Source organism: Candoia aspera, chromosome 4, assembly GCF_035149785.1.
Source record: "Candoia aspera isolate rCanAsp1 chromosome 4, rCanAsp1.hap2, whole genome shotgun sequence".
Taxonomy (NCBI): Eukaryota; Metazoa; Chordata; class Lepidosauria; order Squamata; family Boidae; genus Candoia; species Candoia aspera.
The window spans coordinates 117,874,397-117,894,220 of NC_086156.1; the positions used below are offsets into that span (position 1 = coordinate 117,874,397).

Here is a 19,824-nt window from a genome sequence, read left to right on the forward strand (position 1 = left end):
TCCCCCACTGGGGTTCAGCTGGGCATCGCTGCCCTTGCTCTATGCCAGGCTTGCCCCCCAGAGCTGTGTCTGGTCCCACGCTGGGGCATTTTCTCCCTGGGAGCCGTGCTCCGTGACCCCTCTTCCTGCTTTTGGGAAAGGAGTCCCTTTAGCCGGGGGTTTGAACGAGCTGGTCGTTTTTTTCACCGCGGGCATCATGTTTTAACTGTCGGCAGGGAGGCTGGCTGCCGTGAGCGGCTTTGGGGAAGGCAAAATGCCCAAGCAGCGGGCCGTGGCTGCCTCGCGGGAGTGAAAGAAGGTCTGACAGTTGGGCCTGCCCGAGCCAGGGACGGACAGGCCAACCTTACGGGAAGACAAACGCCTCCTCCACGGGGTTGCCGTGCTTTGCCACCCCCGCCCGCAATCAGAGGCATTCCACCCGTAAGGACTACAACTCCCATCAACGGGAGGAGGAGCAGCCACCCAGCCCACGCTCGGGTCTTCTCGGGAGGCAGGCTTTATAGGTGCCGAAACGGCTGCCCGTTACAAGGGAACAAGGCAGGAAACCTTCAAAGGGCTCCTCTCGGGACTCGCTTTCCAGCCCTGCTATCCGGCAGTCCATTAGCTACCTATGGCCTTGGCGGTGATGGCGGCGCCCAGCGGTAGAAAGGCGTCCGTACGGTCCTTTGTGCTGTATTCAGGCCGCCGTACGGTGACGTCATCGGGTCGCGCGGCGGGCGCCTGGCGGAGCGAAGTCCGGGGATGCGGCGGGCAGGCGGAAGGGCCGCGAAGAGATGCTGGAGGAGGTGGTGACCGGGGCCGCCGAGGGGCTGGTCCTGATCCAGGGTGAGGGGCTGGGGAAGGAGGAAAGCGGCCCCTCCTGAGGCTGAGGCTCCCCCGCCCGGCCTTGCCCGGCTGACCCCCAGCTCCCGCGGGGCGGCACGGCCTTTACGGGGGGGCGGGGGGGCAAGGGGAGGAGCAGGGGCGCGGTGGGGGCGGCGGGGAGAAGGGTCTTCCTGGCAAAAAATACGCGCGTGGTTTGCGGCTGGCGCCTAGCCTGGAGCGGTGGGATCTCCTGGTGGTCTCCCATCCTGTGCAAGGTCCCCCAGGGGACAGCAAGCTGAGGAAGGCCGAGAGTGGCAAGGAGGGAGCAGCTGCTTGCCGGCGGTTGGGCAAGCCTTTGGCTGACCCGCCCGTTTCCCTCCGGGGCTTTTCCTCCGACAGATTCGGTCGCCTGCGAGGGCCGCACTCTGCTCAAGAGCTTCGTAGTGGCGGCCGCACAACGGTGAGTGGGAGACTCCTGGGGACCCTGAGCGTTCGGGCCCAGCCCAAAGATTGGCTGCCCACAGCCGTGGGAGCGCCGGATCTAGGGGGAAAGGCCCCCAGGTCGGCCACCTTCAGCCTTACTGTGCTGTGGGGGGGTGATGAGTGCTGTAGTGTGTATTCTGCAGATGCGCCCCCGCCCCCCGCCCCCTCGCAGCCCCCAACCCCACACCTGTCTGGTGGGAGGAGGGCTATGGCTGCCCCACGCCCTGGCCGGAGACGGCCCCCGTTCTGCCTCCGGAACCGAATCCGCCATCCTGCCTCCTTGCCCTGGACCGTGGTTCCGTTGAGGAGCGTGAGCAGCTCCTGCCCTTGGCAGCGTGACCAGGTGCCGCTTCCCTTCACCAGGGCAGAGTCCATCCACGTTCTCAGCTTTGACCTCCCGGAGCTGGAATTCAAGGCTGGGCTGGGTGCTGAAGTGACCTCCCGGTGAGTCCCAAACTGTGTGTGTGTGTGTGTGGTTTGAAAGTAGGAGGGAGGACAACTGTGAGTGAGTCCAAACTTTAGACAAATGCTGTAGACTTTGGCTCAGGCAGTTCTGGAAGGAGGAAGTTGGCTCTTGTGGACGTGAGTTGTGGTTTACTCCACTTAGCTTTCTGGATTTGTGTGGGCTGGTTAATTTGTAGTCCAATGTGTGGTACGCATCCAGCAGGGTGTATACAGATCGTCCTCACTTAAAAACCGTTTGTTTAGTGATGGTTCAGACTTATGACGGTGCTGGAAAAACTGACTTGCAGTGGTTGTAAGTCCTCACACTTTGTGTCCTCTTGCGATGAAAGAGGCTAAATTTAGGATGTGTGTTGAAATGCTTTCCACTTTCAAATAGAGAATATGCATGCAACTGACTTTGGGTCAGATTGATTTTGGGAAGTCAACAGTTTCTTTAGGAACGGAGACCACAGTCACACTTCATGCTTACCTGTGGATAATTGAATTACAGGTAGTCCTCACTTAATGACCACAATTGGGACTGGAATTTCAGTTGCTTAGTGAAGCGGTCATTAAGTGAATCTGACCCGATTTTACATCCTTTTTTGCAGCAGTCATTAAGCAAATCACTGCACCCATTAAGCAATCCACGTGATCGTTAAGTGAATCATGCGGTTCCCCATTGATTTTGCTTGCCAGAAGCCAGCTGGGAAGGTTGAAAATGGTGATCACATGACCGCAGGGATGCTGTGACGGTTGTACGTGTGAGGACCGGTCGTAAGTCGGTTTTTTCCAGCGCTCTCTTAAGTCTGAACCGTCACTAAATGAATGGTTGTTCAGTGAGTGGTACGTGTAATCCAATGTTCTGGGCTTATGCAGGCATCCAGCCATCAGCCAACCACATCGACTGGGCCCGTACATCATTCTGAGCTCCAAACCAGTCTGGCGTGTTATTTGAACCCAACCAACTCCAGTTAGGCAGAATGCAGACATGGGTGTGTGTGGATATTGCACCAGCGCCCCATTTGCTTGCTTTTTTTCATGGCATCTGGTTGACCCCCCCCCAAAACTGGGAGAGGACCGAAGGAGTGTTAGCGAGAGACGCATCTGTAAAATTAATGAGCTGTGCCAAAACGGCCAGTAAAGGTAACCCGCTCTCTTCCAGGATAGTGTTTCACGATGCTTTCCGGGATCCCCTCGGCTGGTCCGGGAGGGGCAGTGGCCTGACCTTGGGAGAATTCTCTGCTTCTGAATTGGCGGCCCGCCTGGCCGCGGCCTCCCAGGGACCCGCCACGGTCGTGCTGGACTCCCTCAGCTGGCTGCTCCTCCGCCTGCCCTTTCCCTCCGTCTGCCAGGTTCTGGCGCAGCTGCCCAGGAGAGCCAATGCCGCTGGTGAGCGCACGGGGAGGCGCTTGGGTGGGGAAGGGAGGCTGCTGGCCACCTCGCCGGCAGTTTCCTTCAAGTCCGTGTTCTCACTTCTAAAGCAAGGGGAAACCCTTGGCCTCTTTGTGTAATGGAAGGAAACCCGAATAATAATTTGGGGGGCAGAAGACCCTAATTCTTTTGCTGCTGAGGTGGGGCAGAGGCAAACTTTCTGGCTCTGTCTGGGGTTCAAGCACAGTTTTCAATCTCACCTCAATTTGCTGAGATCAACGCCAGCTTGATGGCACGTACTGTAATCAGTAAATCAAGTTTCTTTGCATTTGTTCCGTGAGAAAGCTCATTTTTAGGGCTTAAGATGCAGCAGGATTCAATCCCCACCCCCAGAGTCTGATAAGGATCTATTTGGAATGTAAGGAATGGTCAGCCGGTGTCCCTCAGGATTTCTTCCAATGCTCCTTTTCTCTGCAGGGCTGAAAATTGTCCGGTTGGTGGCGCTGCTCCATGGGGATTTGCACCCGCCTGCCCAGCGGGACGTCCTGAGGGCCATGGCCCGTCTTGTGGTGACGCTGCAGCCAGCCCCGGGGACTGGGCAAGGCGGGGATGAGACTCCCCATGCAGCTGCTCTCCTCCATAGAAAGAAGGGGAGCAAGTTTTTCCAGAAGGTGAGCATGCTCAGACTTTAGGTACGCGGTGCACATTCTTTGACAGATGGGGAAGAGTGCAGGCCACGAAAGGTTGGTTCGGTAGGCAGGAATCCAGGAAAATTTGGATTTGAGGATATAGATAAGCAAGGATGTAGGTAAGAGAAATGGAATTTCTCACTGCCCCCCCTTTTTTTTCTGGCTGCTCCCTGAGATTGTTCAACGCCAACTCCACAGGGAGTCCTCGGTTAACGACCACAATTGGGACCGGAATTTCAGTTGGTAATCGATGTTGTCATTAAGCGAATCTGACCCAATTTTGCGAGGTTTTTCTGGTGGTCATTAAGCAAATCAGTGCACCCATTAAGCAATCCACATGGTCGTTAAGTGAATCACACGGTTCCCCATTGATTTTGCTTGCCAGAAGATGGCTGGGAAGGTTGAAAATGGTGATCACATGACCGTGGGATGGTGTGACAGTTGTAAATGCGAACCAGTTGCCAAGCTCCCGAATCATGATCGTGTATCCGTGGGGATGCTGCAATGGTCTTAAGCATGAGGACCGGTCACAAGTCAGGTTTTAGCACCGCTGTAAGTCCGGACCATAAACGAATGGTCGTTCAGCAAGGACTACCTTTACTCTGTTTTTTTAGATTCCATTTAAAGGTAACCTGGGCATTTGGAAAGGCAAACAGTCGCTTAACAGAGGCTGTCGGTATGCAAAATCCCTGTTGTACCCATGAAGATGAGGATTCCATTTGCTCCCTCCCCAGTGCAGCTGCCTGGCTGTAACAAAAGCACACCCAGCCGTGGCTAAGTCAGAAAGACGGAAGCAAGTGGGGCAAGTTTTGGCTAGAATGGAGTGTTGTGCGAACCAAACCAGCAACTAAAGGGGGTCCAGGGGCACAAAACAGAGTCGTGGCTTCACATCTCCCAAGTGTTTATAAACATGAGGAGTGGTGAGTGGAAGAGCTGTGCTGGCAAAGGGAGGCTGAAGCAGCTTTTGTCTGACCCCCACCCCACCCCACCCTTTCTGCTGTCCCCTCCCCAGGGAGAACTCTTCACCATCCTCCCAGGGTTTATTGTCAAATTCCTTGGTGAGCAGCCACCGAGTGGCATTTCCGGAGAGGACAACGCGGAGGATGGCCGGGGACCAGCCGCGGTACGTGCCCTGCTGTCGTTCAGCGAGGGACCTCCCAGCTTTGGGCTTGTGACAGATTAATTGGAGCAGGGGTTCCGTTGCGGGATTCGGTTGCGTTGTCTGTCAGAAACAAGGAAATCGGGGGGGGGGGTGCTGAAGCTCCACCAGATATTTTAGAAATAATGCAATAGATCAGTGTTTCTCGACTTTAAGATGTGTGGGCTTCAACTCCCAGAATTCCCCAGCCAGCAAGGGTTAGGGTTAGCAAGGCTGGCTGGGGAATTCTGGGAGCTGAAGCCCACACATCTTAAAGTGTTCAAAGTTGCAAAACACTGGGCTAAGCCTACCCAGCTCTTTTAAAAATGTTCTTCACAGGATTTAGCCTCCAGGTTCCTAGCTATCTTTGGCCCCCCCAAGGCCTCAAACCACTGGGGTTGGTGATGGGAGATGTTTTCCTTCTTTTTTTTGCTCCATGACTTATTCCAATTATGCTGCTCCATCGCTCGCAGTGAATGCCTTTTATCTTGGGATATTTCCAGGCTGACCCGACTGCCCATTTGACCTTCAACCTGCGCCTCTCAGCGGCCGAACGCCAGGCCAGGGAATCAGTGCCTCTCCCTTACCACTTCAGCGAGGAAAAGTAAGTCATTTGAGCTCCTATATTTTTCTCTCACAGAGTCTGGATATTTTGCAACAATAGACGCCGCTCTGCAATCGCAGAAGTCTGAACACCTTAGAGCAGTGTTTCTCAACTGGGGCGACTTTAAGACACGTGGACTTCGACTCCCAGACTTCATAACAGAGTGAAAACTCAGTTTAACGAACAATTAGCAGCATTTGGGAGCAACGGGCCAAATTTCAGTCAGGATGTTCCTTCCGAAGGAGCAGAGGAGTCTTTTGCCTCCAAAGCATTCCAGATGAGGCAGTTAGATTTGTGCCACGTGGGTGAAGACGTAATGACGTGAATGGCCGCAAATGATGTAAAGTGAGATTTAAGAGACGTTTAGGGGTGACAGGCAGCGTATCCCCCAATTGACCCATTAAATCCAGGTTTCACTGCATTTTTTTTCCTTGTCGAGCATCCTCACTTTTCATGAGTCATAGCATGGTCACTTTGAAAGCACCCTTGTCCAATTTTGCATTCTCCACGTGTTAGACCACAGTTGTTCAAACTTGGCAACTTTAAGATGTGTGGATTTCAGCTCCCAGAATTCCCCAGCCAGCTGGCTGAAGTCCACACATCTTAAAGTCGCCAAGTTTGAACAATACTGTGTTAGACTACAGTTCCCATTGTTCTCAGCCAGTATGGGCAGTGGACAGTGGTTGGAGAAAGCACACTGGACTTTAAATCTTGTTTCTTTAGCCCCCCCCCCCCGGATTGATTTGCATATTGAGATTATCTGTGATATGGCTCACAATGAAGTAATGTGGGTATGTCTAACTTGTGGACCTCAAGGCCCTGTTTCAGAGCCCTCCTGAGTACTCCCGGGTTTTTTGGGGGGAAACTATTGGTTTTGACAGCACAGCTTTCCTCCTCTTCGTGTGCCCCAAAGGTGAAAGATAGATGCATAAAACATCCGGCAGCAGTCAGGCTGATAACGTGATGGGTGCCCGGCTGCAAAAGTGGCTGCTTGCTGCCTGAGTGGGAGATGTGGACCCAGCCCATCCCTTTTTCTCACCCCGATCTCTTCTCACTTGTGTCTGTTCTGCTCCACTCTGCCCACATCTTTCCAGGCACCCAGTTATCATTACGTTCAATCTTCTGCTTTTTCTTGAAGATGCTCCAGATGGCACACAGGTGGCCTTCCATTCCCAGGTACCTCACACCCTCACGAGGTGGCCTTGAAGGCTTCCTGGTTACTCCTGCCACTACCCTTCCTTGCTCTTACCTGTTTTCTGCTCAACACACAGGAAATCCTCTCTGCTGCAGACGTCCACGGAGGAAGCCAAGATTTATTATGAGCCAGACGCTGCAGATGACTTTGATGAGGAAGATCCTGATGATGACTTGGATGTGTGAGAGAGAAAGGTGGAACTGGCTGTTTTCCGTCTGCAAATGATCTGGAACTGGAACCATCTAAGTTGCCCTTGTGGGGGCTGCATTCCTTTGCAGCTTGGTAATTACGGGGACAGAACCGATCAGCTGCCGGGAATGGTCTGGCACCGCAAATCGGAACACGGTGCTATCTGGAGAGGAAAAACTGTCCAGATCTGGGAAATAACACGACACAAGAAGTGATCTTCAGCCTCCTGGGCAGGCAGGTAGGAGCCTGGCCGGATAATAAGCCTTTGCTGAAGGTGCCGGGTGCTGGGGAAGAGCGATTTGGTATTACCTGTCCTTTTGAGGAAGGAGAGATTTGCAGCCGGAGCAAATAAACTGTTTGAATGTTGGTATGACTGGCTTTGTGTGGCTCTTAACGCAAAGACAATAAACCATCAGCCTGCTCTAACATTTTCGTACATTTTAATATTTTGTAATGTAGTAGTGTATATTTATAAAATTGCTAGGGAGGGTGACTTGCGGAAATAAACGGCCGCATTTGAGTTTTGGGGGGAATGTAAACACCTTAGAGCAATTTTTTTCAACCTTGGCAACTTTAAGACGTGTGGACTTCAACTCCCAGTATGCCAGGGTTGAAAAAGCTGCTGTAAATTGTAAAAGCCAACTTAAAAAAAATCCAGTAAGGCCAAGAACCTGAATTTTGATCACATGACTGCAGGGGGAGTATGACGGTTTTAAGTGCAAGGACCAGTCGTAAGTCACTTTTTTCAGCGTCACTGTAACTTTGAACAGTCACTAAACGGATGGTCATAAGTTGAGGACTACCTGTAATATACTATATGTTTATAAAATCGCTCATCAGCTGCATCTGAGTCTTTGGGGAATGTAAACATCATAGAGTCTGTGTGCTCAGTTTACAGCAACTCTAGAATTTTTTAAAATGACAAAACATAAATAAGTAGAATTAAAAAGGAAAATGGACAAAAATAAGTAAAGGGAGGAAAAGGGCAAAGCTTGAAGGTGTTAATGCACTCACTCAATCCAGATCTCAAGACCTGAAATCAAAGGGGAACAAGGACTTTTAGACAACGTTGGGGAGGCTGCATGACTCCACGAATGAAAAAAACACCCTCCCTGCTTAGTAGTAGGGAGATACCAGTTTACAACAACCCTGCAGTGTTGTCTGCTGCTAATAATAGTGCAAGTGGAGCAGTATAAAACCCAGTCCGCCTTCCATAGCTGCTTTTCTCTTGTACTCCCGCCGTGGGGCGCAGGGGGGAAGCAGGAAGCAAAGTTTGCTACTGCCCGAAATCGTCTTTTCCTGTAACTTTTTATTGCAGACGGGGAAGGCAGAGCGCGCGCAAGCTCTTTGCGCATGCGCTTTCGGGTTCCTTTTTGTGGGACGGCCAGTTCCTGTGGCGCATGCGTGTCTGCCGCGCACGAAGCGCGCGCTCGCTTCCACCCCTCGCTTGGCTTTCAAATTCCACGACCGGCCCTTCGAGCGCCGCTGCCGCCGCCGCCGCGAGGCGCATGCGCGGCATCCTCCCCCTCCCTACGTCCCCCTCGGCTCCTAATTGGACGCGCCCCCGTGCTCCGGAAGCAGACGCTGGCGCTCCGTCGGTTGCTCCGGAAGTACCCTGGAGAAGAGGCGAGAGTCGGCGGGGGAGGGGGAGCGCTTCCCCCGGAGGCGGTAGCGACCGACGGCGGCCGTCGCGGGAGCTGGGATGGCGGGGCCCGCGGGCACGGGCTGAGCCGGAGGGCGGCCCTCCCGCCCCGCCCTCCTCCCCCCTCGTCCGTCCGTCCGTCGGTCGGTCCCCGCTGGAAGCTGGCGGAGCTGGGCCGGGCCGGGGGCGCGGCGGGCCCCGCCGGCGGGATGATGCGCTCGCAGTGCCTGCTCGGCCTCCGGGCCTTCCTCGCCTTCGCCGCCAAGCTCTGGAGCTTCCTGCTGTACCTGCTGCGCCGGCAGGCCCGCACCGTGAGTACCGCCGGGGCTGGGGCGGCCGGCCGGGGCGCCCCTGAGGACGTGCAGAGCGCGCCCCGCCCCCGCGGGCTGCGGCGGCCGCCCGGGCTGGAGTCCGGCGGGGGGCCTTGGCCGTCCCCGTCGCTGCCCGCCGGGCTGCGTCCCGCGGCGAGCGGCCGCCCCGCGGCCTGGCGGCAGAGGGGTCGCCGGCGGGGCGGCGGGCTCGGGCAGGGGCGGCGGGGAAGCGCGCGGGCCTTTGCAGGGAGGGGATGCTGGGCGCCCGGTTCAGGCTGTGGCGGGGCCGAGAGCCTCCCGAGCTGCTGCTGGTGCTGGTGCTGGTGCAGGGGGAGAGCGCGCGGTGGTCTTCTCGGAAGGGCCCGGCCTTCCCTTCCTCGCGAGGCTTCCTCCTGGCCGGGGGCTTTTACACCGCTCCTTCGTCCACCCCAACCGCCCCCCCGCAATACTCCCTGAGGGGAAGAGACGCCACCCCTCCTGTCTTGGGATGCCCCCCTTCGCCCTTCTTATATCAGACGAGCTTGTAAAGACGCGGGTCCGGATTCCGCAGCGGAGGGCTCTTCCCTGGCGCTGTCAGGACAGGCAGGCTGTGGGGTAAGTTCAAGGGAGGAGGGAAGAGAGGCCAGCCCTGAACGGCCGCAGTGAGATGAGCTAACCCTGAACTGGGGCAGAACTCTGCACTCCTGATGCGTCCCGTAAATAATAGGTGCTGTGAGTCGCTGTGGGAGCGAAGCTCAGGGCAGGTAATTGATAGGCTGAGCTGACTAAGTCATTGGCTGTGATCCTTGAAGGAATTCCGAGGCAGAAAGTTGAGGCCAGGCTGAATCTGCTTTGTGAAGCGCTGTCCAAAAATGGCTGTAGCCATAAATGGATTGTTTTGATTTCTGTGGATGCTGTGCAGTCTTAGCTTTAAGGTTGAGGTATGAGCTTCCTTTCCTTCTTCCAGTATGGCTGCGGCACAATGGAGGGAATGGCAAATAATCCTGGGTGCTGTTAAAATTCAGCTCCAGGTGGAGAAGTCATTGCAGTTTCAGTTTGCACTCAAAATTCAAGTGTCTCTGTAGCATGCAAAGTTTGTGGCTGTAACGTTTCTCTATTCATCTTCTAAGGCAGTGTTTCTCAACCTTGGCCCCTTGAAGATGTATGGACTTCAACTCCCAGAATTCCTCAGCCAGTCCTCCGTTGCCGAACCCCCTCCCCACTCCGGACAAGTCTAATAGGAATCCTGACCTATTTACTCCTGTGAATTCAATATCTCCCTCAATCCTGAGGATTTCCCCACAATTCTACGCCTGGCTGGCTGGGGAATTCTGGGAGTTGAAGCCCACACATCTTCAAGGGACCAAGGCTGAGAAACACTGCTGCTCTAAGAATTGAAACTGTGCTCAAGTTTTATATCTGTGACTGCAACTGGCAAGTAAATGGGAACTTTCCTTTTGAAATCTACACCATAGTGAGTGGCAAAGGAAGAGCGACCTTTAGCTCATGGCTGAAATTTTTCCTTTCTGGAAGGCATTTCCAGAAAGTTTTATGCCATTCAGGAGAACACTGGGAGAGCTATTTATCTGCCCTTGTGAAAGAAGAAAACACTGCTTTTCAGTGCCTGCGTGAGAGGGAAGAACATGGAGCTGTGTTAAGACAAAACAAGTTGGTTAAGCTTGGTATTTATTGTGAACTGCATGCCATCAAACCATGCCTGCTTGTTTCTGAATGCTGCTCTAATACATGGTATTCCTTCAAGCACAAGTTTGTTATTCTTGGAGGACTTACACAGCAGTCCGGTTGAATGATTCTTCTATCCTTTCTGGCTTCTGTCGTCCCGAGCTCTGGAGATGCATTTTTCCATTTCCCCCCATATGTGAGTTCAGATTCGTAGAGAAGAAGGAAGCCAACACTAGTAGGGACTCAGTACCAGTCCCTTTGTTTTGCTGGCCCCCCGCTGAGGGGCAGAGGCAGGTTATGCAGTCTCGGCGCAAAAGGTTCAGTCTTGCGTGGCTGAGCTGAACACGGCTCCTTCGTGTGGCTGAGCAAACAGGCTTTCCCGTATCTTTCAGGTTTTGTGCTTCTGGATTTTAACGTAACTTTAGAAGTGATGGGAGGGCAGAAGAAAGGGACCCAGCTGTTCCCCCTAAGGGATTTGCAAGTGAAAGACAGGGTGCCTGGTTACCCCAGAGATGAAAAAGGGGGCATAGGTTGAGGTGCCGAGGACCTCAGTGTTATACCAGAAGCTTGCTTGCTCTTTTCCCTACGCAAATGCCTGTTCTAGGCGAGAATGGCTGCTGCGCCCAGGTGCTAATGAGATTGTCATTAAGACCTAGCATGGAATCTCTGCTACAAAATGTACTCACCTCCTGCTCAAAGATTTTTTGGGGAATAGGCCAGCAGAAATGAACCAAGGTAGACCCTAGCTCTCCCTTCCAACCATCAAAAGCAGGATGCAGGATGGCATTTCAATCTGCTTTTTTTTTTAATGTTAAGAATGCAAGCAGACACGCCTGCCACTACGTGCGCTGTATCAGGAAAGGCCTTCCGTTTGCCTTCTTTCAGGGCCCGCTCTTGTTTAGACGGCAAGTATTGTGATGAACCGTTGTGCACCACTTACCTCTCCTTTCTTTGGGAAGGGGTACTGGCCGCCGTTAGAGTCCCGCTGGTGGCCGCGCACGGTCAGGCATTCTCTGCCTAGACAGGATGGACAGTCAAGGGCCGTGCTCATGACGTGGCCTCTTGCCGCATTCTGCGCCTTGCTTAAGAGACATCCGGATTTGAGCGGGGCTTGTGTGAATGGAACACCCGTGTCCCAAGAAGTTGGCCCTGCCACGGGGAAAGCCTTTAGCAAGATGACCTATCTGGCCACGTCCACATCCAAAGGTGGTATATTTGGCCACGTTCAGCCCCACGTGGGAAGTTTGTGTTGGGATCAGCTGGGATGATAACCCGGATGAGCGGCCTCGCCAGAGCTTTCGGTCTCCCTCCTGGTTTCAGTGGGGAGTGTTGGAGCACTTCACACGTGAGAGGGTGAAGGGACTGGGGCCACCCGTGGTGGAGTGATCTCGCTCGGGGTGCGTGGCACCACAGCTCTTCCGGAGTCAGGCTGCCTTGCCTTTGCTCTGAGAACGCAGAACGCCATAATGGGTGCTCTGGAACCAGTTGGACTCCCATCAGTGCTTTCTTTTTCTTTTGGAGTTCCTCCTCCTCCCAGCCCGAGGGTGGCAGGAGCTATTTATGTGCCCTTGTGAAAGAAGGCCGGCAGTACCCACAGCCAAGCCTCTCCACCCAGGCCTGCCACCCTTGACTACGCCCCATGGGGCGTTGCCAGCAGGAGTACATGGGCATTGAGTTCTTCCCTTGCGCCTGCTGCATCGGGGTCTTCCTCCAAAGGTGGTCGCTTCAGTCTTTGGGGTTGGTTCTGGAGCCGAGAAGGAAAGCCAGCAGCCATGTGGAGTGGGAGGTTCTCCAGATCTTCTCCGGCAATTGCTGCTTCTAGGGAGCAGTGGATGAGGGGGTTGGATCCCCAGGGCTTACAGAACTGAGGGGAAGAGGGGGTACCCGCAGTTGGGCTGGGAGACCGTTTCAGGCTGTTTTGCTACCCTGCTTTCCTAACACTCCTTGCAATGTCTTTGCTGTAGATCAGGGTTCCTCGACCTGGGCCACTCTAAGCCGTGCGGACTTCAACTTGAAGTTGAAGTCCGCACGGCGTAGAGTGGCCCAGGTCGAGGAACCCTGCTGTAGATGATAATCTGGGCTTCAAAAGTCCTCCTTTCCCTGGGTTCTAAAAATAAGTCTCCAGGACCCCCAACAAGCAGCAGCTTCTTCCTTTGTGGCAAGTCTGCGCTGGGGAGGCGGAGGGGGCAGGTGGGTCCCCCTCTGCCTTATCTCCTGGGCACCCCGTCCTCCTGACGGGATGGGTCTGCTGCACTTAGGGTGCTGCGTTGTTGTATCCTCTGTCCCTCCACACTTTGGAGGGGTGCCATTGGTCGAGATCCGACCCCCCAGTTTCCTATGTTCTGCTTGCAGGGAGCAAGAAAGGCCATCTCCCCCCTCCTTGGGTGAGGATCCTATCCGCAGTTGCTTTGACAGCAGGAGTCTCCTCCTCCTCCTCCCACTCCCAACTCTCTGGTCTGCCTCCCTTCCTCTTTTGGTGAGAAGAGGGGCAGAACATGGTACCGCCGCTTGCTGCAACAGCTTGTACCCTCCCCCTTTTTTTCATGGGCAGGGAGCCCCCCACAGCTGGCGCAGCTGGCTGAGAGCAGGTCTTGCTGTCCAGGCCCCTGATCTGCCCTTTCCCTTTCCGGGAATTGCCTTTGGCGCCCTTCCCCTCCTGCTCTGGCTGGGACCTCGAGACCTTGGCTGGCTTCCCAACCACAGGAGGCTAATTTTGGAAGAGCTTGGCGGATTGGATTGGGGGGGGGGCAGCCAGAGGCCCGAGTGTTGCTGGAGGCCCCTGGAGGGCCCTGGAGTGGGCAGAGGGGCTGTTGCGCACGCACACATGGGTGAGAGCAGAGGGGAGATGTTTGGGTGGGTGCCCATCCTGGTGCCCTTGAGAAGGAGGAGCTGAGCCTTTTGTCGGCAAGCAGCAGGTGAAAGGCAAAAATAGACTCGGAAGAGCTTCTGGTTGTTCAGGTGCCCCACTGGCCTTGGGCCCACGTTGCACCTGTGATTAACAGCCTACCTGGCTGGTGTGAAATCCTTCTCTGTGGCTCCTTCCGAGATGTGCTGTGTGATGGAGCAGTGACCCTTCTCTGTCCCCCTCCTCCTTTTCCCTCCCTCAGTTCAGGTCCAAGTGGCCTTTCCAAAACAGATGCTTCCCAGGAGGCCAAGGGAATTTATCGACAGGACCATCCGGTCTTCTGGGACAAACGTTCTTGCAGCCTGGGAGGCCTTTACTGGGGTCCATTGCGGGTGGCAATAGGACACTTCCTTGGTCCCTGGAGCAGTCCAGAAAGCTGCTGTTTCTTCCTGTAAGAGGTGGATCCCTTGGGGTGGCCTTGTAGCTGAGCAGGTGGGCCTGGTGGTTGAGCCCTCTCTCTGGGCCTGTCAGGTAGGCGAGCAGCTGCCCTTAGGGGCAAGGAGAGTTAGGGAGCAGCGGTTTCCCTTTGCCAGAGGGGCCCTTGCTCTGCCCGCAGAGGGGCTTGGGTGAAGCCCTCATCTGGTGATCCTACCCAGCTTCTGCAGAGCAGGAGGGTGGCAGTGCTGGGCTCCACATACTGTATAAGACCACCGGATGAAATCAGCTTCCTGGTGGTTGACTGTCACAAGTGTCTTCCAGAGCTGCGTTTTACACCTCAAAATTCCTTTGACAAGAAGCAGATTGAGCTGGAAATGAGGTGGGGAGGTGCCTTTTTCCAAAGTCAGCGTCTCCATCCTCCATATGCAGGATCCTCGGGTTAGGTGGGAAATGCAGCCTTAGTCTCACCTTCCCTTCAGCCAGTGCATCTCATTCACCCTCCTACCTCGTTTTGTGCAACAAAGAACATGGTCTGTCCTTCCCGTCCCCTCCTTCCTTTAAAAAAAATATTAAAATACAGTACAATCCAGCAAGCACCAGGATTCGGCAGTAGCTTTTTCCCTGAAAGTGGGGTGTGTGTGAGAAGAACGACAGTGATTTAATTCAAGAAGCAAATGCTTTGTTTACAAAAAAGTGCTTCAAACTGCCTTGGGCCGAGGAGGATCCTTGGTGAGCTCGGAGGGTCAGTGGGTGGTGCTGTCCTCTGGGGGGCCTCCTGGGAGCTGGGCTGAAGAAGGGCAGAGCCTGGAGCCCTGCGCCCCCGATCCAAAGTTGTGGGGCGTGAATGGCCGTAATCTGAATCCTGGGTTCTGGCAGAACTCTGAGAAACAAGTCTGACCTTTCGCAGCCAGGAGCCATCAGGTGTGTTTGCGTACAGCCCCTGGTATCTGCAGCCAGTTGTCTGCTTGAAATCTGTCGGTGCCGGCAGGATTTGTTGGCAGATTCTTTTCCTTCCCCAGCCTGGCACTCTCCAGATGGTTGGCACTGCAAATGGGCTGGGAATTCTGGGGACTGCAGCAGCAGCAGCAGCAGCGGCAGCAGCACACACAGAGGGTACCAGATCAGGGAAGCCTGTTTTTCCATCTCCTCACGATGCGAATTGGAAGCTCAAGGGAAGTGTTTGTTTTTGAGCTGCGGGCTGGGTTCATGGGCACCGTCCTTGGGAAACCTTTGAACGAATTTCCTCTTTTCCGTGTCAGCAAGCAAGCAAAGAAGAATTTGTGACCGCTCAGGAACCAAGATTTAGTAATCTGTGGGCTCAGCCTCACAAAATGTTGACCATAATACTCTGGTCAGGGTTTACGGTGCCACCGAATTCCTGTCTACTTTCTGCTGTGGCAAGCCGCTCCTGCGGAGCTGGCCGCCCTGTGCCCGGGTGTGCCCTCGGCCCACCGGAAACTCTGACTTGAGCCCGTTTTCACCATCCCAACCCTTTTGTTGTTGTGTGTTCCGCCGGCAGGTGATCCAGTATCAAACCGTGCGCTACGATATTCTTCCCCTCTCCAGGGTTTCCCGGGAACGGCTTAGTAAGTATTATTTCATGCCCCTGATGTACGTTGGGGTGGGCAGGCTGGAAGGGGCTCAGGGCATTGGGCTTGCGTTGGGCTGTGCCTGATGTCGCTTGCCTCCGTTTCCTCTCTCCGGCAGATCACGTGAAGAGGAAGATTCTTGTCCTCGACCTGGACGAGACACTGATTCACTCCCATCACGATGGGGTCCTGAGGCCCACAGTGAGGCCGGGGACTCCCCCTGACTTCATCCTGAAGGTGAGCCAAGCCCTCTGAAGAGGTGCAGACTGAGGTCCTGGGGGTCAAGCAAGGGAGTCCTCTTGTAGCTGCTGCAGGGCCGGAGCGTGGCGGTCTCCCAGGGCGCTCTCGGCTTGGAGGCCTGTTTTCCTGCCCGTTTCCAGAACCAGCCAAAGGTGTCTTGGATGGGGACAGGGTCCAGCTGCTCTACCAGCTCTGCGCAGCGGTTTGGGATGGAGGGCACCGAAGCCACGCATCGTCTGGGAGGGCCCAGGGACCTGCCTTGGCATAAAAAGATGCTTCCAGTTCCGAGTACCCCTCTTTAGCTGGGATCCTCAGTAGTCTGGTTCTGGGAAATGGGCTGTTGGTCACAAGAGGTCATGGTTTTGCCAGTGCCGGCTGTCCGTGCTCTTTGTTGCCTCCGCCTAATGGCCGTTCCTTTTCCCAGGTCGTCATAGATAAGCACCCCGTCCGCTTTTTTGTACATAAGAGGCCGCACGTGGACTTCTTTCTAGAAGTGGTAAGGATGCCGTGTGTGGGTGTGTTTCTGTTTCAGACAGCAATGCCCTGGGATTGTCAGCTGACCGAAAGGGTCATTTCAAACTAGCCCCAGTGATTGAGGTGGCCTTTTGCTACGGAGGCCAAAGGCTAGAGAGGCCAGAAGACGGGGCCGTGCTAGCTGCGGTATCTCTTCTGTTCCTGGAAAACAACACAGGGCTCCCAGCCATCCTGGGACAGATTTGGATTTGGTTGCTGGGGAAAGCGGCAGAATGGGTGTCAGGCGAAGTCTCCAGATTTATTCTGTGGGCCCTGGTCATGGGGTAGCCAGCCTCTTGGGGTCCTGCAGCCAAACCAGTCAGGAGGGAGCCATGCACGGGAAGATCAATGCCCGGTCTTCATGCATTCATGGCATTGTAGGAGGAGAGCAGGCTGGCTGGGGAATTCTGGGAGCTGAAGTCCACGCATCTTCAAGTTTCTTTGCTTGTTTGCTTGTTTGTTTATCAAATTTGTCCCTGCCCATCTCCTCCCTTTCCAAGAGGGTGTGCAAGTCCAGCAGACTAGCGGCCAACCCTCAGCTTCCCAGCTTCTGGACCTCTGTGGGTTGCCTCACAGACTGTGCTGTGTGCTGGGCCTGTCACGGAAATGGTTTCTGTCCAGGGAGGGTTTTCCCAGATATACAGAAGTGGGAAACTAACAGCTGAATAATGGCCCTTTTCTAAATTTTCACTTCCCATTAGATAGGAATTGAGTGGTCCTGTCGGGTGGGGACAATGAGGGTGACGGTCCGGCATCGTTGACAAAATACCTGGTCTGGGGAGGCTTTCCGCAGGAGGCGGGAGGTCAAACGGCCCTCTCCAGGCTGGCTGGAGCATTCTCTTCAAACTGGGAGATGTTGTGAGGCAGGAGGTGGTGGGCAGGCGGGCGGGCGGGCTCCTGGAAGTGCAGGCATTGCCAATTTTTCCTGGCAGTTGGCCAGACGCTTTTCTGGGGTTATTTGCATCCCTTGGAGCGGGGGGGGGGGGCATTATTTAATTATGGAATTGGGAGGGGGAATGCTCAGTTGCCCCACCCCGGTACCCTCCAGACCTGTCGGAGCAACGCCTTGAACTCCCAGCCTCTGTTCTGAGGGTGGCGGCCCAGCCCTTCGGGAGAACGCCGGCGTGGGAGGCCAGTATGCTGCCTTGGGCAAGGTTGGGGGTCACCTCTGTGGGACATGAATCTGAGTAAGAAGCTTTCTCCCGTCACTCCTCTTCCTCCTCCCTTCTGCCAGGTGAGCCAGTGGTACGAGCTCGTGGTCTTCACAGCCAGCATGGAAATCTACGGCTCTGCTGTGGCCGACAAGCTAGATAATAACAGGAGCATCCTCAGGCGGAGATACTACAGGCAGGCGAGTGTCCCCACAGACACCCTCGCCGCGGCTGGGGAGCTGGCTGTACCTCGGTCCAGCAGCCCTTTCTCCTAGGCCCGCTTCCCCTTTCGGTGCGCAGAGAGTTCCCTTGGTGGGCACTGACGTTTCCCTTGCGCGGGCTCTCTCTTTTCAGCACTGCACTTTGGAGCTGGGCAGTTACATCAAAGACCTTTCAGTGGTCCATAATGATCTGTCCAGCATTGTCATCTTGGACAATTCCCCAGGAGCCTACAGGAGCCATCCAGGTAAGGTGTTTTTTGGGTTCGCTCGTGTGTATTAGGGGGACTCACACTATTGTGCAGTGCTCCCGGACCTTGGCAACTTTCAGCTGGCTGGGGAATTCTGGGAGCTGCAGTCCACACCTCTGAAAGTTGCCAAGGTCCGGAAACACTGCTCTAGCGTGTTAGGGAAAACAATCTGTCAGTCATTTCCTGTTGGAAGAAGACAAATGCGCATGCAAGGAGAAACATCTTGAGCTTGACACAGGCCTTTTGCATTTGTTGAAATGGCGCAGCGTGAACGTGCAAGGTTGGGAAAATGGGAAGCTGAATGAAACGGAAAGCAACACGGCCTCCTCAGGCCCCCAGCGCAGGTTTAGCAAGAGGAAGTCGTCCTGGATTTAAACCGCTTTAGACTTTGTGAAGAGGTCCAGTGAAGGGGGTGGTGGGGAGATGGGAAAGATTCCCCAGAAGGGCAAACGAACTGGTGACAGGGTAGAGCCTGGGGGGGTTTGAGCTTGGCGCCAAGAGGGGTAATGGGAGACATGACTGAGGGGTGGGGAAGATGTGGCTGCAGGCAAGATAGTCTGCCTTTTGCGCAGCACTGGACTTGGGCTCACCTGCTAGAAAAAACGGTGGGGAGACTGAGGGCTTCTGTTCATGTGCTTTAGAGGTGGGATTTGATGCGAGGAGGGGCAGCTTTCGGGGGGGGAGTTTGCAGCGGGTGAAGGTGCCCATGAGCTCCCAATCTGGATGCTGTCCTTGGTCACAGGGAGGCGAACTTAAACGTTGCTGCTGGGGCTGCCGTAGGGAAGGGCTGCCGCCCTCTTTCCCACATTCGGGATGGCCCCTGGGGACCCAGAACGCTGGTCTGGAGGACCTGCCGGTCTGGCCCAGCCTTGGGCCACCTGCTTCCAGCGCCCTGCTTGGGGGCGTGAACGAGGTGCTTGGCTTTCTGTCCGGCAGATAACGCGATCCCCATCAAGTCATGGTTCAGTGACCCCAGCGACACGGCACTCCTCAACCTCCTCCCCATGCTCGATGCCTTGAGGTAAATCCCCAGCGACGGGGCGGGGGTTGGGTCTTCCTCCTGGAGGAGGGGGGCTTTGCAAGGAAGGGGAGGACCAACTCAGGCTTCCAAGCTGGTTTTTCCAGCTGAGCACGCATGATTGCAGCCATGGGGAGCAAGGTGGAAGTGGAAGATCGGCGGGGCGGACGGAGGAAGTGGCCCTCACTTGCTCTCTCTCCCCCTCCCACCCCAGGTTCACAGCAGACGTCCGGTCGGTGCTCAGCAGGAACCTGCATCAACATCGCCTTTGGTGACAGCGGCTCCTCCTTTCTTCAGGGTTTGGCCACAGCCTCTGCCTTAACCCGCCACTGCGGCCCCCCTGCGCACCTTGGCTGCTCGGGGTCTGACGGACGCCTTCCAACGCGGCCGGCGAGCCAGCCGGTCGGTGACGATGCCCGTGGGAACTCCGCTTCGGCCTCTCCCTGCGGCCATCAGCTGCCCTCTCCCCTGCGACCGGCACCCTGGAGACTGGCAGTGACTCAGCCGGGCAGAGGTGGGGTGAGGGCTGTCCTGCTGGCACGATGCCGGCAGCTGTGGGGGGCAAGATGCACAAGAAAGGGGGTGAAGCGAGCCAGCCACAGAGACCGACACGACAGACCTTTTGAGAGGAGGCTGTATTTCTCATTGGAAGGAGCGCCCTCCCTTCCCAGCTTTTATTTTCCTCGGTTTTCGTTTCCTTTCTCCCCCCGTCCTTGGATGAAGGGGGTGAGGGCTGCTTCATCTAAGAAGGACCTTTCAGACGACTGGCAAGTCTGACTTCCTTCTACAAGGGTCTTGCCCCCCCCCCCACGGTGGAAGCAGGTTGGCCCTTCCGCTTGAATTCGCACGGAGGCCCCTTGTTCCAGGATGTCTCCATTTTTATTTTATTTCTTTGACTTCTGGGATGGGGAGGGGTCGGATGATGAGATATTATAGCCTTGAACTGAGGTGGAAAAAAACCAAAACACCAAAACCGACTCTTGGCGCTTCTTATTGCCTGACTGGAAGGGAGTTGGCCACATGTGC

The 19,824-nt window shown here is 55.2% G+C and overlaps 2 protein-coding genes across 2 annotated transcripts; both read left to right on the plus strand.

The window, feature by feature from the left end:
- Positions 1-680: 680 nt before the first annotated feature.
- On the plus strand, positions 681-7,346 carry ELP5 (elongator acetyltransferase complex subunit 5). The gene is made up of 8 exons (XM_063301694.1): positions 681-825; positions 1,204-1,264; positions 1,651-1,731; positions 2,897-3,123; positions 3,583-3,776; positions 4,807-4,917; positions 5,436-5,536; positions 6,808-7,346. Exons 1-8 carry the CDS (start codon positions 774-776, stop codon positions 6,914-6,916), a joined length of 936 nt encoding a protein of 311 aa, XP_063157764.1. The 5' UTR covers positions 681-773; the 3' UTR covers positions 6,917-7,346.
- Positions 7,347-8,541: 1,195 nt separating this feature from the next.
- CTDNEP1 (CTD nuclear envelope phosphatase 1) lies at positions 8,542-19,775 on the plus strand. The gene is made up of 8 exons (XM_063301695.1): positions 8,542-8,873; positions 15,338-15,404; positions 15,526-15,644; positions 16,072-16,143; positions 17,395-17,511; positions 17,666-17,777; positions 18,717-18,801; positions 19,013-19,775. The coding sequence occupies exons 1-8, from the start codon at positions 8,772-8,774 to the stop codon at positions 19,071-19,073; spliced, it is 735 nt and encodes a 244-aa protein (XP_063157765.1). The 5' UTR covers positions 8,542-8,771; the 3' UTR covers positions 19,074-19,775.
- Positions 19,776-19,824: the final 49 nt, after the last annotated feature.

Excerpts from the sequence above, each read along its gene's own strand:
- ELP5 (XM_063301694.1), top strand. The coding sequence starts at position 774 with ATGCTGGAGGAGGTGGTGACCGGGGCCGCCGAGGGGCTGGTCCTGATC. Across the intron at positions 1,265-1,650 it reads GTAGTGGCGGCCGCACAACG|GGCAGAGTCCATCCACGTTC; the intron begins GTGAGTGGGAGA and ends TCCCTTCACCAG. Across the intron at positions 1,732-2,896 it reads GGTGCTGAAGTGACCTCCCG|GATAGTGTTTCACGATGCTT; the intron begins GTGAGTCCCAAA and ends GCTCTCTTCCAG.
- CTDNEP1 (XM_063301695.1), top strand. The coding sequence starts at position 8,772 with ATGATGCGCTCGCAGTGCCTGCTCGGCCTCCGGGCCTTCCTCGCCTTC. Across the intron at positions 15,405-15,525 it reads GGTTTCCCGGGAACGGCTTA|ATCACGTGAAGAGGAAGATT; the intron begins GTAAGTATTATT and ends TCTCTCCGGCAG. Across the intron at positions 16,144-17,394 it reads TGGACTTCTTTCTAGAAGTG|GTGAGCCAGTGGTACGAGCT; the intron begins GTAAGGATGCCG and ends CCCTTCTGCCAG.